General features: G+C 44.2%; 1 protein-coding gene across 3 annotated transcripts in view; it reads left to right on the top strand.

Annotated features, from left to right (window-relative positions):
• Positions 1 to 12015, top strand: part of LOC124042050 (kalirin-like) — a 297232-nt gene that overhangs the window by 188824 nt on the left and 96393 nt on the right. For all 3 annotated transcript variants that reach the window (XM_046360354.1, XM_046360336.1, XM_046360344.1), the window contains exons 15-18: positions 63 to 229; positions 4285 to 4404; positions 7957 to 8175; positions 8765 to 8914. In XM_046360354.1, coding sequence (XP_046216310.1) covers positions 63 to 229; positions 4285 to 4404; positions 7957 to 8175; positions 8765 to 8914 — 656 coding nt within the window. The remainder of the gene's footprint in view (positions 1 to 62; positions 230 to 4284; positions 4405 to 7956; positions 8176 to 8764; positions 8915 to 12015) is intronic.

Raw genomic sequence — 12015 nt, 5'->3', positions numbered from 1 at the left:
GTAACTATATGTGACTGTATGGTTTCATGTGGTCGTGACAGTAGTTTCGTGTGGTGGTACAGGCATTGAGCTGACTGGGGAAAAAGAGGTGGATCTGGCCACTCAGGTCCAGGAGCTGCTGGAGTTCCTCCATGAGAAGCAGCATGAGCTGGACGTCAGCGCTGACCAGACCCAGAAGAGACTGCAGGAGTGTCTGCAGCTCCGACACCTGCAGTCAGAGGTCAAACAGGTGGGTGGGAGTACGCACGCACATACACACGCTCATATTGTGCAGTGCCGTCAGAAAGTATTTATACCCCTTGACTTATTCCACATTTTGCAGTGTTACAGCCTGAATTCTAAGTGGATTAAATACATGTTTTTCTCACCCATCTATACACAACAGTGGAGGCTGCTGAGGGGAGGACGGCTCATAATAATGGCTGGAACGGAGCGAATGGAATGGCATCAAACACATGGAAACCATGTGTTTGATGTTGTTGATACCATTCCTCCCCAATTAAGGTGCCACCATCCTCCTGTGATACACAATACCCTATAATGACAAAGTGAAAACAAATGTTTGGAAATGTTTGCAAGTTTATTGAAATTTAAATGCAGGAATATCTCACACCCTTGACTCAAATGTTAAAATCACCTTTGGTAGCGATTTACAGCTGTTCTGGGTAAGTCTCTAAGAGCTTTGCACACCTGGAATGTACCACATTTCTTCAAGCTCTGTCAAGTTGGTTGTTGATCATTGCTAGACCGCCATTTTCAAGTCCTGCCATATATTTTCAAGCCGATTTAAGTTAAAACTGTAACTAGGCCACTCAGGAACATTCAATGTTATCTTGGTAAGCAACTCCAGTGCATATTTGGCCTTGTGTTTTAGGCTATAGTCTTGCTGAAAGGTGCATTTGTCTCCTACTCTCTGTTGGAAAGTAGACTCCCTGGTCCTTGCTGAAGACAAGAACACCCATAACAAAAATATGAAGAGTGGTACTCAGTGACGTGTTGTATTGGATTTTCCCAAAACATAACACTTTTTTTCTCAGGACATAAAGTACATTTCTTTGCCATATTTTGTTGCAGTTTTATTTTAGTGCCTTATTGCAAACAGGATGCATGTTTTGGAATATTTTTATTTTTTAACTTATTTTTACTCTGTCATTTAGGTTAGTATTGTGGAGTAACTACAATGTTGTTCATCCATCCTCAGTTTTCTCCTATCACAGCCATTAAACTCTGTAACTGTTTTAAAGTCACCATTGGCCTCAGGGTGAAATCCCTGAGCGGTTTCCTTCCTCTCCGGCAACTGAGTTAGGAAGGATGCTTGTATCTTTGTAGTGACTGGGTGTATTGATACACTATCCAAAGTGTAATTAATTACTTCACCATGCTCAAAGGGATATTCAGTGTCTGCTTTTGTTTTATATTTTTACCCATCTACCAATAGGTTCGCTTCTTTGAGGCATTGGAAAACCTCCCTGGTCTTTGTGGTTGAATCTGTGTGTGCAAGTCACTGCTCGAATGAGGGACCTTACAGAAAATGATATGTGTAGGGTACAGAGATGAGGTAGTTATTCAAAAATCCTGTTAACCCCTGTTATTGTACACATGCCATTTATCATGTGTCTTGTTGAGCAAATGTTTACTCCTGAACATATTTAGGCTTGCTATAGCAAAGGGGTTGAATACATATTGACTCAAGACATTTAAGCTCTTCATTTTTTATTAATTTGTAAACATTTCAAAAAACATAATTCCACTTTGACGTTATGGGGTATTGTGTGTATACCAGTGACACACAATAGGGGTGTGAATACTTTCTGAAGCCACTGTATATGCACTCACAAACACACTCTGGCTAATTAGGGTGAACTGGACTGGTGAGAGTCCATAGCTGTTTCCAGCGCGCACACACACACACACACAATGGGAGAACGCAGCAGGATACACCCCACATCAAACAGTCGGTGTGAGTGCATGGCTGCCAGCAGTGGTTCAATGTTTGGCTTGTATCAGCTGCTTGGTGAAGGCTACTTTTCACTCAAACATGTTTCTAACTACTTTTATAATAATAATATGCCATTTAGCAGACGCTTTTATCCAAAGCGACTTACAGTCATGTGTGCATACATTCTATGTATGGGTGGTCCCGGGAATCGAACCCACTACCCTGGCGTTACAAGCGCCATGCTCTACCAACTGAGCTACAGAAGGACTACTTTTCTGCTTGTAGGGTAAAATGTCAACTCAATGTATGCCAGTGCCATTGAAAAACACTAAACTTGAAATGCATTTTCTTCAGCTGTTGTGGTCATTTAATCATCCTCCGACAGGCTATTAAAGTATCATCTGTGTCACTCTGAAGTTGCGCCCCAAATGGTACCTTATTCCTGACATAGTACATGACTTTTGACCAGGGCAAAGGTAGGGCACAATGTAGGGAATAGGGTGCCATTTGGGACACCAGTCTGAGAGAGCAGCTCGTTGAGGACATTTTCATCTGAATGTCAGTTTGACAGAGAGCACATTCAGTATTCACTAATCAAGAAATGCAAACTGTGGAAATACAGATGGATGATTAAAATATGCTGGATCGCTCTCTGACTGAATTCAACCAGGCCATCCACATAGCAAATCACTTCTTATAGTCAATATTAAATCTACTATTTAATTATTCACCGTCAATATCAAATGAAATTGATATATATATATTGGATAATATTTCCAGACGAAATACGTCTCAACCAAAAAAATGCTGCAGTTTCCGTAAATCATGAATTGTGTTTGTCGCAGTGGTAGTGACACGCGTACACTGACTATGAAAAACATTAAGAACACCTTAACATGACATAGACTGACAAGGTGAATCTAGGTGAAAGCCATGATCCCTTATGGATGTCACTTGTCAAATCCACTTCAGTTATTATCGGTGAAGGGGAGGAGACAGGCTAAAGAAGGATTTTTAAGCCTTGAGACGATTGATACATGGATTGCGCAACTCAGTATTAGAAAGGTGTTCCCAGATGGCTGCTAACTTCCCTCACACCATCCTCGGTGTCTCGCCTCGCGCTAGCCACATTCTGCACTATTCTCATTTGGGCTGTAGTAATTGAGGGCCAAAACTGCTGTCACCGGGGACTTGGGAGTGAAGAGGCTCCACTTTGCATGATGCACACTAATGGAAGGAAGGCAGGAAATAAGCCTGATTGTCGCAGAGCGTCTCTGAAGGAGGCTTCTGGGACTGTGCTCAGCCCAGGTATTGTGGTGGTGGTGGAGGGAGGAGGAGAAGGTGTAGCAATGGGCAGGGCTAAGAGAGCGGGAGAGTGAGACAGAGACATGAAGAAGAAGAGAGAGGAGAGATAGAGAGACCGGGAGATAGAGGGAGAGTGAGACAGAGATATGAAGAAGAAGAAGAGAGAGAGAGAGATGGAGGGAGAGAAGGAGACAGAAAGAAAGAGAGAGGGGAAGGGACAGACAGACACGTACAGAGACAGACCGACAGAAAGAGAGAGCGAGAGAAATAAAGAACGAAAGATGGTGGTAGAGATTAGCCATCCTCAGTATCCTTCTGACCTGGGGGTCTCTGAGTTTTAGGAAGCTAGAGAGGAAAAACAATCCATGTTTCTAATCCCTCGTGGGATTCCTAAATGAACAAAAGGGAACATATGTAATATCTAATAGTTAAATGCCCGTGAAGAAAATACTACTGCTAATCCTAGTTTATTCCCTTGTTTATGTCGAACTATGCCAAAAATGTGTGCTCTTATGAAGCTAAACTGTTCTGAACGGCTTTGTGCCTCTAGTTGTATTTCATGCTTGATTTTGGGATTGCATTAGATATGTATTACATAAGCTCTGTCTAAATGACTTTGTGTATTTCTAAATCCATTCTTAGGTTTTCAACTGCTGTTTACAGTTAACCATGTCTGAGTATCTTCATGCTCATAAAGAAAGTGACATTATGTGTACTGTATTATGTTACGTGACGCCAACCAATAATCCAGAGTTCTTCAAGCCACATTGACCATAGCTTCCTGCGAGCTGTTGTTTGCCCAGAACGTTTGCCCACCAGTGGTGGCTGGTGGCACTTTAAGTCAGAGTACAGGCTCATATAATAGTAATAGCTGGAACAGAATAATTGGAATGGTATGAAAAACACAGGAACAACATGTTTCCATGTGTTTGATACCATTCTATCCACCAAATTACAGCCATTATTATGAGCCGTCCTACCCTCACCAGCCTCCTCTGGCCCAGGCCTAACTGTACTCCTACTCTGTGTGTCCTGTGCAGGTCCTGGGCTGGATCCGGAATGGGGATTCCATGCTGAATGCCAGCATGGTGAATGCCAGCTCGCTGTCAGAGGCAGAGCAACTCCAGAGGGAGCATGAACAGTTCCAGCTGGCCATCGAGGTAACTGCTTCCCCCCGCCAAACCAGACTGACAAGGCTAATCACTTCAATGTGCGCTGTCATGAAACTACATACACACGCATGGGCGCACGCACGCACACACACACACACAAACATACACATATATTTGGTGTAAACTCCATACACGCTTAGTCACACACACACACACACACACACACACACACACACACACACACACACACACACACACACACACACACACACACACACACACACACACACACACACACACACACACACACACACACACACACACACACACACACACACACACACACACATTCTCTCTCAACACCAGTGCACTGCTTGTTTTCGTTCAGCTCTTTAAATAGCTGCTGGTCTGAGCATGACGGCAAACGCTCACACACACACAGGATGGGGCTGCCCGGTAAAGTCCTGTATCAGCACACACAGGCTCTGCCGTGGCTCTCACTCTGGTACCGGAGGCCCAGTACCGGAGGCCCAGTGGCCTGTTCCAGTGCATTCCTTTGTGCGAGCATGCATGTGTGTGTCCTGAATCCCATCCAGCACAGCTCTGAATCCATTTGTGGGAATGAAAATAAGCTCTTCAACCTTATTTCCAACCGGCGGGTAGAGCACGTTTTTGACATTTACATACATTGTATCCTTTTGGGTTGCCGCAGTTCAGTGTTGTGGCTCTTTAACTTTGCCTACTCAGTTCTGTAAGAAAACAAAAAAATCAGTGTCCAAAGATATGGGATAATGGCAGGAATGCAGTAGGTGAGGGATTTATATTGTACCATTCCTGTTAGTAGAGACCTTGAAGAGTAGGAATGTGAAAATAAATAGTTAACATGTAAAAAGTCTAAAAAGGAAGAATTTGGTAAAAATGTGCTCAACCAGCCGGTTGAGACACTACATGTATCAGTCGTCGAACATCTTTCCAAAATCATGAGCATTATTTCCACTCTATGATGGATCATTGCTGTGGGGACTTGCTTCCATTCAGCCACAAGAGCATTAGTGAGGTCGGGTATTGATGTTGGCCGATTAGGCCTTGGCTCGCAGCCGGCGTTCCAATTAATCCCAAAGGTGTTCGATGGGGTTGAGGTCAGGGCTCTGTGCAGGCCAGTCAAGTTCTTCCACACCGATCTCGACAAACCATGTCTGATTGGACCTTGCTTTGTGCACGGGGGCATTGTCATGCTGAAACAGGAAAGAGCCTTCCCCAAAACTGTTATCACAAAGTTTGAAGCACAGAATCATCTAGAATGTCATTGTATGCTGTTGTTATGATTTTCCTTCACTGGAACTAAGGGGCTTAGCCCGAACCATGAAAAACAGCCCCAGACCATTATTTCTCCTCCACCAAACTTTACAGTTGGCACGATGCATTGGGGCAGGTAGTGTTCTCCTGGCAACCGCCAAACACAGATTCTTCCGTCTGACTGCCAAAAGGTGAAGCGTGATTCCTCACTCCAGAGTCCAATGGCGGCGAGCTTTACACCACGCATGGGCATCCTAGGCTTGTTTGCGGCTGCTCGGCCATGGAAGCCCATTTCATGAATCTCCCAACGAACATTTATTGTGCACTTGTCAGCAACGGGTGTGGCTGAAATAGCTGAATCTACTCATTTGAAAGGGTGTCACCATACTTTTGGTCATGTAGTGTATCATATTAGATGTTAAATGGATATTGTTAAGGTAACTGCATTGGCAGAGCGTTCTACACTACAGGAACCAACAACTGTTATTTGGTATAATACTCCTCTGAGATGGATGCTTTAGGGTGTATGGCTCTTGTTCCTGTCATTTCCTGAGGAGTTACCCTCCATTAGCTGTGGACCAGCTGCCTGGTGTGCATCCCAAATGGCACCATATTCCCTATATACTGTAGTGGTACCACTTTTGACCAAAGCCCTATGGGCCCAGGGCGAACGTAGTGCACTATAAAGGGAATAGGGTGGCATTTAGGGCGCAAGCATGCTCCATGGTATAGTGTAGGAAGGCCTATAGTGTTGGGTAACAGGATTCATCCAGTGAGGAAAGTCCATGTTTGTTATGTAACGATACATTGCCTTGTTGTACCGATTCAATAAATATTTCAAATGGAATTTTCAAACTCAATTCAAAAGACATACTCAATTGATCGCATTCTGTTTGGAGACAATTCCTGAATTTTGCTTTGTTTTTGACAATACACAAATCATCATATTTTTTGATTCAAAGTAGTAACTAAACGTTAAATACTGTATTCCTTCTTGTGTAAGTGCAGAAATGTTGAATGACTCTTGACTGCATCCTTTCCGTTTCTCCTGCGTTGGTTATCTCTGGTGAATTTATAGTTGTAAACCAGGCCTGGATCTGGCAGGGAAAGCACAACATGGTAGTTTGCCTGTCAGGGTTGAATTCCGTAAGATTGAGTACACTTGTAAAAACGTGCATTCGGTGTCTCTTAAATGTAGATGTATTTCTTCCTTTGTGATGCTGCTGACTAGCCAAGCAACAGAAACAGGCAGCCGTTTGACACGGTTACAACTGAATCTTTCCTTCCTAGAGGACATACGTATGTGAGATGATGAACAAAGAGGAGAGGAAGTCGGCAGACTAGGGTACATCGCAAATGGCACCCTATTTCCCATACCGTGCACTACTATTGACCAGACCCAGTTTCCCAAAAGCATCTTATGGCTAAATTCATAATTAGAACCATCGTAGGAGCGTCATTAAATCTTTTCGAGACGTACATTTTTGGGAAACAGCTCGAAAAAGTTGAAACTTGAAAAACGCTTGTTATTTAGCACCTGCCTCAGACAACGTAGAACAGCTGGGTGCGCTGTTAGATGCTTTCTTTTGCCCCTCTCTCCGCCAAACATGGAATCAAGACGTTCGTCTGTCTCTCTGTGACCGCTGAAAACTTCGGAAGTTGCCAACGGATACAAAGTTGCCAACGTCTTTGCCATTGTTAAACATGCGGAGGGATGAAAACATGCTTCAAGTGAAAACCGAGATGACTACATTAAAAGATAAATACAGTAGGCCTATAGGAAATCATATTGAAGTCGTGCAAATTGTAGCCTTCTGTCTCAATATATTTCATGGTGTGTAACAACATGCGCAATGATTTGCCAAATCTGTGATTTTGTGCATCATTATTGGGTCAGCGTTAGAATAAGCCACCTCTGTATTTGCAGCCATAGGTGATAATATCTCTCTAGGAGCTGATCCGTCATCAGTATTATGAAGTAATTAAGGTAAGATTTGAATGTGGAAAGCTGATCCGAGAGCAGCGCTACCCTTTCTTTTGAACCTCTCAGTTTCGACATGCTCCAATGACGCACTTAGTGAATGTTCTCTCAGCCCCCCCCCCCAAAAAAAACATCATTGTAGAAGACAAATGTAAACATGAAACGATCTCAAGTCTTAGCACATGTTAAAAAAATAAATAATTTAAGCACATGTTCAAAAACTTCATATTTACCATGTACATTGCAATTAAGACACGATCATGTAACATTGACCCCTCACTTACCCTGACCCTAAACAAACCTCTCTCTCTCTGTCCCCTCAGTCCCTGTTTCATGCCAATTCCCTCCAGAAAACCCACCAGAGTGCCCTGCAGGTGCAGCAGAAGGCTGAGGTCATGCTCCAGGCGGGCCACTTTGACCCGGACGGCATACGGGCCTGCGCCGAGAAGGTGGCCATGCACTGGCAGCAGCTCATGCTCAAGATGGAGGATCGACTCAAGCTGGTCAACGCTTCTGTGGCCTTCTACAAGACCTCAGAGCAGGTGTGTGTCCACCCCACCCACACGCAGTGCTCCCTGAATTGTTTTTAGTTTTAGCTGAATCACTCAAAAACCGCCTCAAGCATTTCCCATCCATTAAGACAAATGGTGGTGGAGGCCTGGAGGGCCTACTTGAGAGGCGTTCTCTCTTTAATCACATCATCCTGTCTCTAGCTATATCCTCAATAAACAATAAAAAATATGAATTCCCACTCCTTTAATAAAATGAAAAGACACAGAGGATGATGTGGTTTTGTGTTTGGTTAAACTGGGCGGCAGGTAGCCTAGTCGTTAGAGCTTTGGGCCAATAACTGAAAGGTTGCTAGATCGAATCCTCAAGCTGAGAAGGTCAACATCTTGCCGTTCTGTCCCTGAACAAGGCCGTTATCCCACTGTTCCTAGGCCGTCATTGTAAATAAGTATTTGTTCTTAACTGACTTGCCTCGTGAAATAAAGGTACATTATTTGTATTTATTTTTTTAACTCAAAGACGGAAAAGGCTGCATAATGGCTGTACTTCCGGTTCCTTGGCACCTCGAAACTGTGTGTGACCTATTGTGAGGACTAACTGAGACGACTGTGCCCTCCTCAGGTATGCAGTGTGCTGGAGAGTCTGGAGCAAGAGTACAGGCGAGATGAGGACTGGTGTGGTGGCCATGACAAGCTGGGAGCCATGGCCGAGACGGACCATGTCATCCCCCTCATCAGCAAACACCTGGAGCAGAAGGAAGCCTTCCTCAAGGTACAGCAGAGAAGAATGGTTCCGTCTCAAATGGCGCCCTTTTCCCTGTGCCTCATTTGTCTGTGCCGGTATATCATGATCGTCTGCAAAGAAAATAACAAACAAACACAGACAATTCGTATATAGTACGAATAATTAAGTAGCGAGCTAGCAATCCCATTTAGCTACAATGTTAACAAAAAACAGATGAACGTAGCTAGCTAACCGTCACCACCGCCTAATGTGTGGGCTGTGTCTGCCTACGGTTCTATAAATTCATTACACTTTGTGAAACTAATATGGTAGGGAATGATAATTGGGAAAGGGAAGAAATATTGCCCTACCAAGTAACCCTACACCCATTAAAGCCTCACACGCTATTCCACTACTTGGCCCTATCTGATCCTACAGGGCGGGACACTATCGTTCAACACACCTTGTAACTCTTCTGCAGTAAAACCTCATACACCCAAGTACCTCTCTGCAGCTGCCACCTGAAGCAACAAAATCGCAACATGTGACAATTTCAACGATTTTACTGAGTTACAGTTCATATAAGGAAATCAGTCAATTTCAATCAATTCATTAGGCCATAATCTATGGATTTCACATTACTGGGGAGGGGCGCAACCATGGGTGGGCTATGCCCGCCCACTTGGGAGTAAGGCCCACCCACTGGGGAGCCAGGCCTAGCCAATCAGAATGAGTTTTTCCCCACAAAATAGCTTTATTTACAGACAGATATACTACTCAGTTTCATCAGCTGTCCAGGTGGATGGTCTCAGATGATCCCGCAGGGGGAAAAGCCCGACGTGGAGGTCCTGGGCTGGCATGGTTACAAGTGGTCTGCGGTTGTAAGGCCGGTTGGACGTACTGCCAAATTCTCTAAAACGACGTTGGAGGCAGCATATGGTAGAGAAATTAACATGAAATTCTCTGGCAACAGCTCTGGTGGACATTCCTGCAATCAGCATGCCAATTGTGCACTCCCTCAAAACTTGAGACATCTATGGCATTGTGTTGTTGTCTGACAAAATTGCACATTTTGGAGTATCCTTTTATTGTCCCCAGCACACGGTGCACAAGTGTAATTATCATGCTGTTTATTCAGCTTCTTGAAATGCTACACCTGTCAGGTGGATGGATTATCTTACCAAAGGTGAAATGCTGACTAAAAGGGATTTAAACAAATTTGTGCACAACATTTTAGAGAAATAACTTTTGGGGGGAAATTTCTGGGACCCTTTACATGTTGCATTTATATTTTGTTAAGTAAATTGTCTGTGTTGATAACCATGGCTAAGAAGCCAACCTTACTGAAGCACATGTTATTCCTGTCACTCTCTATTGCCATTTGCCTACTCACAGGGAGCCCTTTAGGATCCCTCACCATGTACCATCTTCCTCTACTACTTTCTTCAATGCCTCAGCATACAACATCTTCTGTACTACTCTGACCCTGGCAACCTCGATCTATCTTTCTCTCACCGGACACTTCTGATCTCCAGCAACATGGGTACCCCTACAATTAACACACACAGCATTTTCCAATGATACTACACATTCCTTTGACTCCTGCCCTCTTGCACACTTCTCACATTTAGGAATTTCCCTCCTACACACTGCTGCAACATGATCATGAGCTTGGCACCTAAAACACTGTAATGGGTTCGGGACAAAAGGTCTCACGGGATAACTGAAACCTCCTAACTTGACTGTCGGGTAAAGACTCTGCATTAAAACTCAGCAGGACAGATGGTGTCTTCTGTGTTTCACCATGCTCTCCACCGTGTCTGCGTCACAGCAAATGGCGGGTGTCACAAACACCGGCAATCTTCCATTTCAGTTGATCCTCCTCAACATTTAAATGCCACCCCAGTTATCACTCCTTTCAACAGCTACCCGCTCCATATCAAAGCAAGTCACAGGTCCTGTCCTGAGGCGCGTTGTGCTGAGCACCCGCTCCCTCTGGACGGAAGACACACAAAAAAGAAATCACGAGTCCACTTCGAGTTACTTTCACCAATTCAACAGTCCCCAACCTCTTCTCCACCCAACCTGACACCTCTCTCTAAAAAATCTCACTCCTACTGCACCGGAATCATCTTTGTCATCATCAGGGCGAGGCTTGAACTCTGGTCTTCACCACACCTGCCACCGTAGGTAATTCATCTTTACTCTCGTCAGGTTCAATTTCTGACCTACCGGAGTATGTTTTTTTTCTTTTTGTCCTTGACAATCTTTCTCAGCACTCTGCTTCCCTCTTACACTCCGCTCCTTTCCTTCTTCCTAGCTGTCCATTTCCACACCTCCACGCTCCTTCCGCTCTTTCATCCGCTGTAGTATGAAACTGTTCAAACAGTTACTGTGTCTTGAAGTTGCCGCCATGTTGCATTAACTCGTAAAGCTCTACCAGCTGCCATTACTCCGGCTGGTTCTTCTCAGCCATAATGTGGCCTTATATTTTCATTGCTTTTTTGAAGTGTTTCTGATGCCTCCCTGGGGAGGGTGAAGTTGCCCCTGGAATCTGATGTTGGGTCAGTTCCGCATTTCCCCCACTAATGGTTAAGGGTAGGATTGAGGGAGAGGAATTTAATCCTATATCTGTACCTAGGAAAATGCAGGAAAGATCAGCTTCCCCATATGGGAGAAATGAAAAGCTGACCCAAGATCAGCTAGGGGCAACTTCACCCTACTCCCCCCAGCTCCTAAGAATCACCCAGGGGGATGGGAACACATTTCCCAAAACAGTCATGAGTGCTGCATGGAAGGTAGTGCACGATAGGGAATTGGGTGCCATTTGGGACGTAACCCATGTTCTATTGATCATTCATTTGCTGCATATTCACAGACCCTGAACTGATGCTGTTCTGTCTGTCTGATTCTTTTCAGTAGAGCTCATCGTTATTCTGCAACACGTAGCTGTTTGGTTACATATTTATTTTCCCATTACAGAGCTGGAATACATGTCCACCTCTTGCAGGACATGTTGTGGATGCCAGTTTACTTGTTGTCAAACAAAAACAAATGTTGTTAACAGTGATGTATCCACAGCGCATTTAAAAAGTATTCCGACCGCCTCACTTTTTCCACGTTTTATTACGTTACTGCCTTACTCTACA

Source organism: Oncorhynchus gorbuscha, linkage group LG01 (assembly GCF_021184085.1).
Source record: "Oncorhynchus gorbuscha isolate QuinsamMale2020 ecotype Even-year linkage group LG01, OgorEven_v1.0, whole genome shotgun sequence".
NCBI classification, from domain to species: Eukaryota; Metazoa; Chordata; class Actinopteri; order Salmoniformes; family Salmonidae; genus Oncorhynchus; species Oncorhynchus gorbuscha.
Note: the sequence above shows the minus strand (reverse complement) of the source record. Positions and strands in the feature narration are given on the sequence as shown.